Source organism: Rhipicephalus sanguineus, chromosome 5 (genome assembly GCF_013339695.2).
Source record: "Rhipicephalus sanguineus isolate Rsan-2018 chromosome 5, BIME_Rsan_1.4, whole genome shotgun sequence".
Taxonomy (NCBI): Eukaryota; Metazoa; Arthropoda; class Arachnida; order Ixodida; family Ixodidae; genus Rhipicephalus; species Rhipicephalus sanguineus.
In genome coordinates, this window is record NC_051180.1 from 26,504,880 (window position 1) to 26,518,660 (window position 13,781).

General features: G+C 50.0%; 1 protein-coding gene across 1 annotated transcript; it reads right to left on the reverse strand.

Annotated features, from left to right (window-relative positions):
- Positions 1–3,249: 3,249 nt before the first annotated feature.
- Positions 3,250–10,793, reverse strand: LOC119393384 (neprilysin-1). The gene is made up of 4 exons (XM_037660356.2): positions 10,533–10,793; positions 6,429–6,688; positions 5,363–5,666; positions 3,250–4,060 (listed from the first exon to the last, which is right to left on the reverse strand). Exons 1-4 carry the CDS (start codon positions 10,788–10,790, stop codon positions 3,662–3,664), a joined length of 1,221 nt encoding a protein of 406 aa, XP_037516284.2. The 5' UTR covers positions 10,791–10,793; the 3' UTR covers positions 3,250–3,661.
- Positions 10,794–13,781: the final 2,988 nt, after the last annotated feature.

The window sequence follows — 13,781 nt, forward strand, 5'->3', positions numbered from 1 at the left end:
CCTTCAGGACCCTTCACCTCGCCGTTCGTCTCCACGCCCTGCACCATCCTACGCAGACGTCGTCGCCCACAGAAATTGGTCGAGCCGCTCGCCGTCGCCTCAGGATCGCCAGTCACGCTCCCCTCAGCGCCGTCGCTCTCCATCGCCGGCTTATTCTGGACACCCCCCGGGAAACACACGAGTGCAGCTCCTGGAGGTGGCGCTGCATTGACGACTCGGACCGAAAACCCTCTACCGACCGCAAGTTCAAGACGTAATTTACTTCGTGTGCTCATTGATGGCCTGGCCGTTACTGCTCTAATCGACACTGGTGCCCACTTATCCGTTACGAGTTCTACGCTTCGCTCCCGACTAAAGAAAGTTCTTACACCTGCTATGTTCCCTACAGTGCGAGTGGCCAACGGAAGCCGAACATCAGTTCTGGGAATGTGCACTGCCCGCATTACTGTTGCCGGTCACCACACTTCAGTGCTCTTCGCAGTTCTCGACTCTTGCCCACACGATGTCATTCTTGGCATTGATTTCCTGACCGCTCACTCTGCCCTCATCGATTGTTCTACCGGCATTTTACGGCTTGAGTTGCCCTTGTGCTCTGATGTCCCCTCTACAAGTCGCACTCGGCTACGGTCCGTGGAGTGTATACGGCTACCGCCCCAGGCTGCTATGTACGTCCCTATGTCGCCGTTACCGTTAGTTACTGATGGAGACTATCTGGTAGCTCCCCTCATTGATTTGACCCTTACCCACAGCATCGCAATTCCACATACGATATTAGTTGTTGCCAACAACAGGACGCTTCTTCCTGTTCTAAACTTCTCCACGTCAACCCAGGTTCTTCCTCAAGGGATCACCATGGCCGACCTTTCAACTCTGGAGGAATGTAGGATTTCATCTTTCACCCCTGACTCCAAGACCGTAGCCAAACCTGTCATAGCTCCGCAAAATAAGGCATTCCTGGACAAAATGATATCCGACGACCTGTTACCTTCCCAAGTTGAAGCACTCCGCGGTGTTCTGTTTTCTTACCTGGATATTTTTGACATCGACGACCGTCCCCTGGGGCGCACAAGCGTCGTAGCCCACCGTATCGACACCGGTGACGCCGGTCCACTTCACAAACGCCCTTACCGTGTGTCTCACGCTGAGCGCCAAGTTATACAGAAGGAGGTCGAGAAAATGCTCAGCAAAGACGTTATCGAGCCTTCCTCTAGTCCTTGGGCATCACCTGTCGTGTTAGTTAAAAAGAAGGACAACAGCTGGCGCTTTTGCGTCGACTATCGCCATCTCAATCGGATCACCAAGAAGGACGTCTATCCTCTACCTCGAATCGATGATGCGCTCGACTGCCTCCATGGTGCCAAGTATTTCTCATCGCTTGATCTTCGATCTGGATACTGGCAAATTTCAGTCGATGACCGCGACCGTGAGAAGACGGCATTCATCACACCCGACGGACTTTACCAATTTAAGGTCATGCCTTTTGGGTTGTGCAATGCTCCTGCCACTTTTGAACGCATGATGGACTCTCTCCTACGCGGTTTCAAATGGTCGACCTGCCTTTGTTATCTGGACGACGTCATCGTTTTCTCGCCCACCTTTGAAAGCCACCTTCCTCGTCTCTCGGCCATTCTTGACGTTTTTCGCTCTGCTGGCCTCCAGCTCAATTCGTCGAAGTGCACGTTTGGACGCCGGCAGATTAAACTACTTGGCCACCTTGTAGACGCTACTGGTGTCCAACCTGATCCTGACAAAGTCCGCGCTGTCCGCGAATTCCCGGTTCCGCGTTCCACGCAAGAAGTTCGCAGCTTTCTTGGGTTCTGCTCATACTTCCGCCGCTTTGTCATCAACTTCGCGGACATTGCTCGGCCCCTCACGGATCTCCTCAAAAAGAACGTGGCTTTTTCCTGGGGTGAGGACCAAGAACAGTCCTTTGCGTCGCTGATTACCGCCCTTACATCACCACCTGTGTTGGCTCATTTTGACCCAGCCGCTCGAACAGAGCTTCGCACTGATGCAAGTGACCATGGCATTGGTGCCATGGCCAATAAATCATCCCCGTAACAATATTCTAAAATAAAAGTCCGCCTACCTGTACGGAATAACCAAACAACGCAAGAAAGAAGCAGACGACAAGCACTCGCAGAGTGAACGCTGGCTTTGTCGTCTGCCTTCCAAGTTTAGCGGCCATTCGTTATTTTTTACGCTTCGTGAAATTGTACATCAAAGCTCAAAGTTAAATAAAACTCGTTTCTGTGCAATGATAAAAAGGAAATAGCTTACTACGTGTTCCTTCAGTACAAAATCAACCATTTTGACGAAAGGAACGCGTTCAAGGTGTCCGGGCTCTTCGTGAGCGATGCCAATCTAAGCCAAGTTGTATCTAACATATCCCAGCATTCCATTGCGTACAAAACCTCGCAGCGCCAGTTTTCCCTCTAGGTAAGTGTAAGAAACTCTATTATGCTCTAAGTTATACATTCGCAAAGTACATGCTTCTCTCTGCCGAGTAACTTTTGTAAGGAGACTGTGCAACCAGGAACGACTTCTGCACAATCGAATCTTTCAACGTGACATCGACGTGCATGTGGGTCACGCTCGTTCGCACCGGAGCTCTCCCGCCATGCCACAAGGGAAGTTATTATGCGATGATTAAAGCATGTAGAAATCTTCCATAAACAACTGCGCCATGGCTTGCAAACGAAAAGCGAGTTCCAGTAGCGCCATCTTCGTCCTGGGCGATGCGACGTCACGATGACTGCTGTGGCAACCGCGCAGTTTGAACTGCGCGAAATTTTCTATTATGCATGGCGACGCACCATCCGGCCCATCGCACCGTCTCACCAGTCGCTTCAAACATTGCTTCCGCCATGGATTGACGCGAGTGTTACACCGAGAACATGACAGCGGGCTCACTTACTAAAACGCTGATGGCTGCCACGGTGCGGGACATACGGAATCGGAACATGCGCAGCTATATCTCTTCATGAAAGCAGCACCAAGATACCCGTTGCAGCCAGGAAAAGCGATTCTTTGGGTAAGTTGGTTGTTCATGTCGAGATATTTACAGCACTTCGTTCGTCGTGTCTTCACTTTTTGTCCGCGTTTTTTTCTGCGCTCTAATATCTCGACACGAACAACCAAGTTGCCCAAAGAATTGCACTCCTAAGCCAAGAATGTTTTGGCCGTAGCGCTCCGCAATGGTGCACATGGATACGTCTTATAGGCAGCTTCCTCTGCGGAAACAATTAGCGAGGCACTCGAACCTGCTCAAGGATGACACCTCTATACATTGAAGAAACAAGTGTCCACAGTGTATTTGAGAGCACGTTGACCTCGTGCAACTCAGATTAAAGACGGGATACAATCGTTATCGCGTTACAATTATACTGTTCGAATACTCAAGTGAGCCGCAGTCGGGCCACGTTCTCAATAAAAGCGAGGTGATTTGTTCACGCACTCGGAGCATGTCACGCGCAGGAAACGCAAATATGGCATCACTCCACTTCACCGCCACGTGTCCTGCCCCAGTCGGCGCACCCTGGGATTCCGTGGGGAATATTTAGCGCGAAATGGAAACGGTGTTAAACACGAGTTTCAGAATATGCCCGGCTCGCTTCGCGTCGTCATGCGAGGCATGAACTTTCCAGGCAAGAGGATGCGGTCACAAGAGCTTGCACTGCTGGTGCGGATTCATGGGTGTTCCCCGCGCGCAACTGAAGGCCTCTGAGAACTCCGGCACGTTCTGCAGCACCGCGTCACACATCGACTCGTCGACGACGTAGTAGCTGCCGATGCACTTGGCGTAGCAAATGGCGACGAAAAGCAGCTGCTCGCCCGTCAAGCTCTCCACGTGGACGAGACGCCGGCGATCGCTGGCACTGCGGTACGTGTCGACTATGGCGCCCAGTGAGACGACTTCGGCGAATAGCGAAGGAGCATCTTTAAAATGGGCGGTCAGCGAGGCGTTCAAGATGCACGACAGAAACGTGCTGAACGATTTGCCGCCGGCACCCTCGCTCAGATACGTGCCGTGAAACCTCTGGCCCACCGCAAAGGCCACCTGGGATTCGATGCACAAAGCGTCATCACAAGCGCGCACTGCCTCAATGCAATGACTATGACAGGAGGCGTCGCCGGTGAGAACGTTTCGACAAGTGGTCTTGTCTTTTCTTCAAGGCAGCAATACAAGATTGTCGAAACGTTGGCTCAAGCGATACCCCTTGTACAAGAAAATTCGTCTCTTCAAGATTCAATTTTCTCCTCAACTTTGCCTTGTTTGAACGGCCTCCATATACACTACGAAATTATGATAATTTTTCTCTGGTGCATGCGTTGCTTTGCCGCCTCTGTCGCTGTCTCAGGTTTGCGCTATTGCTCCGTCGCTATGTACCAACACCATCGAACTATAGCCTCGTGATAAACCGCCGTGGTATATAGCTCAGCGGCTAAGCTGTCGCGGTGCTTAGCTCGAGGACGCCGGCTTCATCACCGTCCACGGCGGCCGAAATTCTACGGGGGGGGGGGGGGGGGGAATGCAATAACACCTGTATACGTAAATATAACCCCAAGGTGGACCCAGTTAAGCGGAACGCCCCAACACGTCGTGCCTCATAGTCATATCGTTGTTCTCGCGCGTAAAACCCAATACTTTATTTTGCTGTCATGATCATCTTTTCTCGTTCTCAATGAGACGAAATCATGCGTAAGCGTACAAAAGCAGCAATGGCTTTTGTCTCTGCAAATGACCCCCAATGGACGGTTCAACTGAGCGTCGTTTGCTACAGGTCACCGATGCATTTCGCGTCAAACAGGAGACATAAACGGTAGCAAGTATTTCCTTACGGTAGATATAAACGGTAGCACGTAACTAACCTTAAAGATACGCTTCCCAAGTCCTCGCTCAGCTTAGTCTTTAAACAGTAACTCGATTCGTGCTCTCGATCAATTCAGAGGAGCTTCTTCGAGTATCTCCAAATGTGCGATGGATAGGTGTAGGCACAGTTCAAAGCCAAATCACCGAGGTATTTTTGGGGCCACCGGTCAGCCAAGGCGTGCTGTGATTGTGTCACGCAAGAGACATCGCAGGTGTCAATCGCGGCATCTCCCCCCCCCCCTATTTCTCTTCAAAACACAGACACGCACGCACGCACCGCACACACGTATCCTTTTTGTGCAGCCATTGCAAATTGCACCCTCACAACGGCTACTCGATTCACAGTGCTCGTTCAGCTAAAAATTGCATAGCCGAACTGCTGCCACTAAATGAAAGAGCATTGGCTTTTACAGAATTCCTCAAGGAACGATAAAATGGAACGCCCGATGCACGAAGTACAACGTCAGGCATGCAGAACATCTTACTGACCTTAGCGCCAAACCCGCCGTAGTTGATGGACGGCATGGCGTTCACGTCGTAGTAGGGGAAGGAGAACACGTAAGGCAGCAGGATGAAGTCCTTGCGATATTCTATATCCGCCGAGAACGACAACGTCTCGATGGCCGTGATGGCAATCTTGATGTCGAAACCGCGGTAGGTGATACGAGACGTCCACGCGTTGCGCCAGTTCTGCACGAATGAGTCGCCCATCTCACCTACGATGATGTCGCTGATGTTATCCTTGGGATCCGGCGCGAACATGCTGAAAGACAGCACGGTGGAGTTCCACGACCTGCAATGGGTTAACACAGTCGCAAAGTCACATGCAGGGGGAAAGAGCTATAAGGGTCTGAGGTGCGAGGTCACCGCTGCAAAGTGCGCCTATGGAAGTGCTCCGTGTATATCCATATAACGGAGTATACGCAGGCGTTACGGTGCAGTTGCGTCGTAGTGAAATAATGGACATAAAGCGAACTAATCGAATTAAACACGAGAGAGTTGCCGCAGCTACTCAATATTTATTCATCTTATACTCAAGCACCGCATGTTCTACGTTAGAGCTAGCACAGACAATGTACAGTTGCAGTGCTACCCATGTCAAATAAATGTATAGGCGCGCTCGTCAAAAGCCACGGTATCATGAGTATGCATCATGAGTATGACACTGTGTCATGAGTATGTATAGATTCATTACCATATTCATCGTCATCTCTTTTCAGCCTAAGGTTTTTCAAAGCTTCAGTTCACCGAGTGCTCGAATGCGGACCCGAAGGTCGCGAGATCGAATCCGGACCGCGCCGGCCGCACTTCGATGGAGGCGAAGTGCTAGAGGTCCGTGTACTTAGATTTAGTTGCACGTTAAAACACACCAGATGGTCAAAATTCCAGGAGCCCTCCACTACAGCGTCCCTCAATTATATCGTGGTTTTTGGACGTAAGGCCCTAGAATTGCTATTATCGTCCCGTATCGGCAATGTGCGCAGAGGAAGATCTTTGTCGCCGTACTTGTCACATATCGGCCTGTTCTAAATAAGCTCACCAGCAATTAACGCACCTCATCACGCTCACGCTGGAGTCGTAGTCGGCCCAGGCGGACAGGCGTTCCAAGAAAGCAGCTTCCACGTTCAACGTGATGGCTTCCGCGTGAGGGCGCGCCACTGCGGGTAGTACTTCACGGGCGTAGTTGCCCAGCAGCGCCCTGCTGGCGGCGATGTAGGCGCGGCTTAGGCAGAAGGCGCCGTGCAAGATTCCAGCTCGCCGCGAGTGTCCGTAGTAGTTCAATATGAGCTCGGCGTTGGTGAACAACGCCGCCACCTGCAGCAATACCGAAATCCAGGGATGGTCACGACTGAAGACGCTTGATGTTTATTAAGCTATCGGAATCTGCACAGTGGGCGACGACGAAAGCCGTAGCGGTGGGCTCCGCATTGTTTCTGATTAGCTGTGGTTCGTAGTTTAAAAGGTAATTGTAATCAAATTTGAGCACTGCAAGCAAACAGTCCGCCACAGTGGTACAGTGATTACGGTACTCGGCTGCTGACCCGCAGGTCGCGGGTTCGATCCCGGCCACGGCGATGGCATTTTGATGGAGGCGATTGCTAGTGTCCCGTGTACTATGCGATGTCAGTGCAGGTTAAACACCAGGTGGTCCAAATTTCCGGAATCCCTCACTATGGCGTGCCTCATATCCGTATAAGCCACGTATATTATTACATTTGTTTAAACACACACACACACACACACACACACACACACCAGGCCCATAGCCAGGAATTTTTTTCGGGGGGGGGGGGGGGGCACTTGCTGAAAGCCTTGACTATTTGAGAAAAACGCCTATTTTCATTATTTATTTTCGGTAAAACACCATGTATCATAAAAATTTCGGGGGGAGGGGCATCCCCCCCTGGCTACGGGCCTGACACACACACACACACAAACGCGAGGTGTGGATGACTCGGTGACAATGGTGTCGGTAGATTGTGAAGTGGGCAGCGTGGCGCTAGAACGGACTTAATCTCAAACAAAAGGCCCCACGCTCTTTCTTTCGAGGAAGCCGTGATTCAAGCGAAAGCCACGCGCATGAACTTGTACCTGCGCAAAACGCCCTGCTTTCAACGTCACCGACTATGACACGGGACTACTGACTGTTTATTCATACAATGCGAAACGCGCGATGCCGCCATTTGAAATGCACCGACAATCAAAAAAGAAGAGACGAAAGTGAAAACTCCGCTTGCGGAAGCTAGATGAGGCAAATCGGAGAGTATGCGTCGACAGTTAACTCCATCCCAGACGGCATGGCAAAGGACACTTCAATATCTTGCATCTATCTGCTCCAGTAATGAAACAACTTGCAAAGTTCTTTCGCCAGAATGCTCCCTTGACGACGGTTACAACTTACGCTTTCCTCAACCAAAATTTGAACTGTCCCTGGCATGAGGTTGGAGTGGGGTCCTTTAAGATAACAGCGACATATGCACATACCGTATACTGTCCGATGTTAGACGCATGCAGAGCCGAAATTTATGCTTCACCAGGGAAAAAATTCGGCAGATCCCACGTACCGTGGGAGTCGATGTTATGCGAAGCATGCGGTGGGAAGGTGACTGTGGCGTAATTTTTTTTACTCAGTGACGCTAAAGATTTGTATGAATTTTATACGCACACATATATGTTGAAGAGCTGAATATGTGCTATATAACCAGCTGTTTACAGTTGGGTAACGCTGCCAACGGCAACGTGGATATTACCAACACCAGAAGCGGTTTGCTGATACGTAATGCTTAAATTTGTCTCTTATGATGGAGAACGCACGCACGTTTCACGAACCCGTGTGCATGTGTGGAAGAGGTTTTTGACAGTTCTTGAACAAGGTCATCATCACCGTGGTCAGTGAGCACCAGCTGCTGGTCATGACCTGTTATTGGATCCGGTCGTGATCGCGGTGATGAGGGATCCATGTGTAGCGAAGTATGAAGTATACTACAGCTGTTGGAAATCGTGAATGCCTCGGTCATTTCGTCGATAAATCGTTTGTCGATAGAGCCGGCGAAATGTCGGAACCTGAAGTCACCCGTCGCGTTGGTGACATATAGGCCGTCGAGGCTGGTAGGCGTGAATAGTGCTACGTAGACCAACATCTGCTCTCTTCCTGTCTCTTAAGGTTACACCTATCATTTTCCTTTCCATCGCCCGCTGCGTCGTCCTCAATTTAAGTTGAACCCTCTTTGTAAGTCTCCAGGTTTCTGCTCCGTAGGTAAGTACCGGTAAGATGCAGCTGTTATATACCTTCCTCTTGAGGGATAGTGGTAGATTACCATTCATGATTTGATGTAACCTTAAGAGACGGGAAGAGAGCAGAGTGGGTCAGGGAACAAACGGGGGTTAAGAACATCATAGTTGAAATCAAGAAGAAGAAATGAATATGGGCCTGGCACGTAGCACGTCGGCAGGATAACCGGTGGTCATTAAGGGTAACTGACTGGAATACAAGAGATGGCAAACGCGTGAGGGGGAGACAGAAAATTAGGTGGGTAGATGAGATTAAGAAGTTTGCAGGTATTACGTGGCAGCAGAAAGCACAGGACCGGGTTGATTGGCGGAACATGGGAGAGGCCTTTGCCCTGCAGTGGGCGTAGACAGGCTGATGATGATGATGAGACCAACATCAGTGGATGGCGCTTGTCGTATTCGTAGAATAACCTGGGCGCATGTGGCCTACGTAGCCTAGTCTACAAAGAGGCCGGGAATCAATCTGGCACCATCATCGGTCAGCATGAGGCCATCACCCAGCCTCGTAAGAAATGAAGAGGACACTGCGTCGTTCTGGCGGACTAAGTGCACTTTACGGTGCGATGATGTGAATATCATACGTAACGTTCGTTAATGTATTCCTCCGGTGTCGAGCAATGCTTCGATATAACTTGCGAAATCATAGGAATACAAATGTAGTGTTTATTAGAGCTATAAAAGCGGAGCTAACACTGGAACCCCAGATGTTAATCTCATATGACGCCTGTATCGTAGGAGTATCATGTAGTGTTTATTGCTTTTTTACAAAATTATATAGCCAGCACCATAACCACAATTGACGTCGCGATAACATTAGGCCTGCAGAGGCTGTTTTTCTAAACAAGTTTATATACCTGGCGTGGCTCTGTGGTAGAATATCTGATTGCCACGCAGAAGGCTTGGGTTCAATTCCTGCTGGGATCCTAATTTTATTTCTTTCCATTAGTCGGGTCAATGCTGCCGATGTCGGTTTTTCTTGAGGCTCTCGCATTTAAGCTACCAATCTCTGTTCTCGCCGTTCCTGGGTAGATATAAACTTTTAATCACCTGTGGCGCATACCCGTACATCACGGCCCGTTGTAAACGGGTATGAGCCACACGTGTCTGGAGGAAAGGGTTTGACGACGTACGCGACAGGATTTTCGCGTTATTCATGTCATGACCCGGCAGTCATATTCGTCAAATCCTCTTACCCTCCCTTGCAAATTTTGGTCTACACCAAGTTAAGGAGGCGATCATGAGAGCACCCAGACGTAGGCGGCTAGATAGATAGATAGATAGATAGATAGATAGATAGATAGATAGATAGATAGATAGATAGATAGATAGATAGATAGATAGATAGATAGATAGATAGATAGATAGATAGATAGATAGATAGATAGATAGATAGATAGATAGATAGATAGATAGATAGATAGATAGATAGATAGATAGATAGATAGATAGATAGATAGATAGATAGATAGATAGATAGAAACGCTCAAAGTGCCAGAGGTTCGCTAAGAAATGCTTCGCATTAAAACATCGTTTGTTCTTGGTCGAACGAGGTTCGATCTACAAGCTCGTTTAAATGTCCACAGTAATCTGTACTCTATTCTGCAGAGCAACCGCAAAAACATCAACACGCCTGAAACTTGTTCCGACCATGGTCTACAGCTGGCACTCTCCTTCGTGCGTAAGCGCTTGTGTGTACCTGGATCAGCGCTTCCTCTAGTTTTTACCTGGATGTCTACCGAGTTACGTCTGGTTCACGCATGTCGGCGCTACTACACCTTTGCCCTTGCGTGAAATCTGTCTTTTTTGCGACTCTCCAGCCTGGAAAACGGTGTTAAAAAGACGCGTAGCCTGAAGGCAATCATCGCACCTGCACCGTGCACCAGGACACGTAGGCGTACATGTCCAGCTCCCCGTGGCGAGCCAACAGGTTGACGAAGGTGCTGAAGAAAGGCACGTTCCACGTGCGGAACTCCACTTTCCCTTTCAGCTCGACGCCTTCACTTCGCATCACCTCCATCCACCGTTCCATTGAGAGGTTCGCCGATGAGCTGTACACCACTTCATCAGGAACCGTCGAAACCTGCGGTGCGCTCTTGTATAAGTCTGCCAGTAGCGGACCGAACATCTTGTCCTCAAGCTGCTGCATCTCCTGCGAAGCGAGAACGGAGACTGTCCAGAAAACACCTGCTTTCGGAGTGTCTTGACCGCTGTCGTGGTCCACATACTGACAAAAACTTACAGAAACGGTTCTGACTAGACGTTCGCGCTTTCTAACAGCTGAAATGACACGATGTGCTAAATAACCGATTCCATCCGCATGCGCGCGTGTGCGTGTGTGCGTGCGTGTGAAAAAACACATGCACACGCACAAGACGCTTGAAATGTTCTCCGTAAGGCTCGTAATTTGCTGGCACTTTCTGTCGCGTAAGCCAATGTGCTGAGACTCTACAGGTGCGTTTTTATCAGGCTGGTGGGGTATCATTGAGTCACCATTGTATCGAATGCATGGGTGCAGATAAGCACACTAATAAACACTTCATTAAAGAAGTTTAGGGTGCCATGTGATCAGTCCTCTATCGTGTCAGGCATGTTCTGTCAGCAAATTCTATACGCAAGGGGGCAAACATCAATAGATTGTCTCTGCACTAAATATTTTTCACCGTGCCTATGTAATTTACGCATGTGTGGCATTTAATACAAAAGTGCGGTACATTTAGGTAGGGCCGGGGGGTAACAGCTAGTGACACAATTATTTAAGTACTTCGCTAAAACGCTCGATCACCTTCAAGGTAACGACATCTGCAGCTCCATCGGCGTCCCCATCTTGGAACGCGTTTCGAAGACGGGTGAAATAGTGCGCGCGGTGCCCCTCCGTGCTCCGCTCGTGGTACTTGCGCACGATGAAGTTGAAGCCCGAGTCGGTGAGCACGTACGCCTTTGTCGAATTCTGGTACAACTTGGGGTCCACGCGAAACACAGCGCTCCATCCCAGCGCGTAGTCACAGTGGAACATCATGCGCAGCAGGTCCCTTTGTCCAGCCGGTGGAGGTCGGCGAGGCCACACTACACCGGCGGCACGAAGCGCGGCCTTCACGGCGTCCAGCTCACATGCTAATGACGACGTCAGCAAGGCGATGCAAGTCCTGCGAAGACAACGCGAAAATAACTTGGGCAGAAGATATGCCCTCATCATGCCTGTAAACAGATTGCACGAGCCAGAACTAACACAACAAATACAACAACAACAACAGCAACGACAAGACCAGTCGTCTTCTCTTGAACTGCTGCTTTTCTGGAAGGGTAGTGAGGCAAGGAATACAAATTTCGCCAACAGAAAAGTACCGAAGCGAGCAAAAAATACTGAGACAGGACGTGGAGTTGTCAGAAGAAGGGGACTGCCGAAAACGCAATAGATTTAGACCGAAAGCAACGAATGTAATTCTTTTCAGGCAAATATTTCTTCGCCAGCTCTCCAAGACGTCGCTTAACACGGCTGCTGCACGGTGCTGCGACTGCTTTTTTTATCTTTTTCAATAGCTTACTCTAAGGATAGCACCCACATAACGATCTTGGTTACAGTATATGGGCATGCATCTTTGCTACCCTTATGTAGCATTATTAAGCAACCCGATCGTGTTTTTTGTGTGATATATCATGTGGGTTGTGTGGCAACGCCCTGTACTGTTGATAAGCAGGCACGTACCCCTCATGTGTGTAGCAGAAACGCGATGCAGGAGAGAAAAAGGCCTCATATCAAACAACGAACCCATTCGCGAAACCTTTACCTTCACACATGCTTTTCTTTCAACATGTGCGTTCCGTGGGCAAAATATTCCTTGTGACGTTATTACGCCTTCTCTTTCCGATGCCTGCCTGTGTCTGCATAGCCGAAAAGTGACATCACAACTTCGATTGCCAGAGCAACTATACTGACACCCCAGGCGAGGCGCATTTTTGTTGTCGGCGCCGCCGTGACGTTCCGTTCAAATCTATAAAATCACCCCGCGCGTCGTATGTTCTATGTGCGAGTAAAGAAGTGCAAGGGCTCAACGATCGCTGCTCAAACGGAGAGGAAGCGCGCATGCTGTTTCCGGTGCGCGAAAGGCGCGTGGAGGGGTACAGGAAGGGGCGCTGCCTGGATCGTGCAGGCACTGCGTACTTTGACCTGTTGGGTGTGGTTGTCCGCGGTCACGCCCACTGTCTATTTAGAGGGGATCAGCGTGTGCGGCTCATACCTTTGTGCGTGTTGAAATCTCACCACTTCGTTTGCGACGAAGTGATAGATAGCACGAAGGTCACTTCGCTCGCTGCAGTGACCGCGTTTCCCCACGACAGCGCTTTGTCGAGCTACACCAGGTCGCATGCTAATGGAGTGAGCTGCTATAGCCTTCATAAAACATTCCAATTCGTTGGTATCGCATTCATGGCCTCGCCCTTTTTATGTCATTTTTCGCAGGACACCTCTAGCGCGTACCTGTAAACCATGGCCGCCCTCTGGAGGCGGTTCTGTCCCGTAGGCGGCACGTCAATGGTGTGCACAATGCGCGCAATCCTCTCGATGGCCGCGCCGAAGGCTTCCTCCTGGACGCCGAGCACTTGGTGCTGCCGCCAGCCGTCGCACACGAAGCGCGTGAAGCTGTGGCACGGGTCCACCGACCAGTTGAGCGAGGCGATGAGCCGTGAAGCGTACTCGCGACACGCGTGGGTCGTGCACGTAGCTGGTTTTCCCGTGTCACCGTGGTCCAGGAGCGACGACAGGAAGGTGAACAGTGCGGCCAGGCACACGATCAGGCACAGCACGGCGACCACGATGTAGAAGAGCGCCACTGATGGATGTTGCTAATGTAGCAAGCAAGAAAACGCACACCGAGAACATTCGCTGCTGCTAGTCGTGAAATAGCTATGTGAAGAAAGTTAAGGGAACTCCTACTGGAAGCTGCGCTTCCCTCAGCGTGCCAAGTTGAAGTTATGTAACGCCATGTATTAAGCCCCATCTATCCTCCGACCTCCTATAGTGGTTTCCCGTTTATGCAAACTTGTCTTGTTCATCCGTGCATGGAACTGCGGCTTCAACTGCGTTAACCTCATTTATGTATATAAAGTATACTTACTGGAG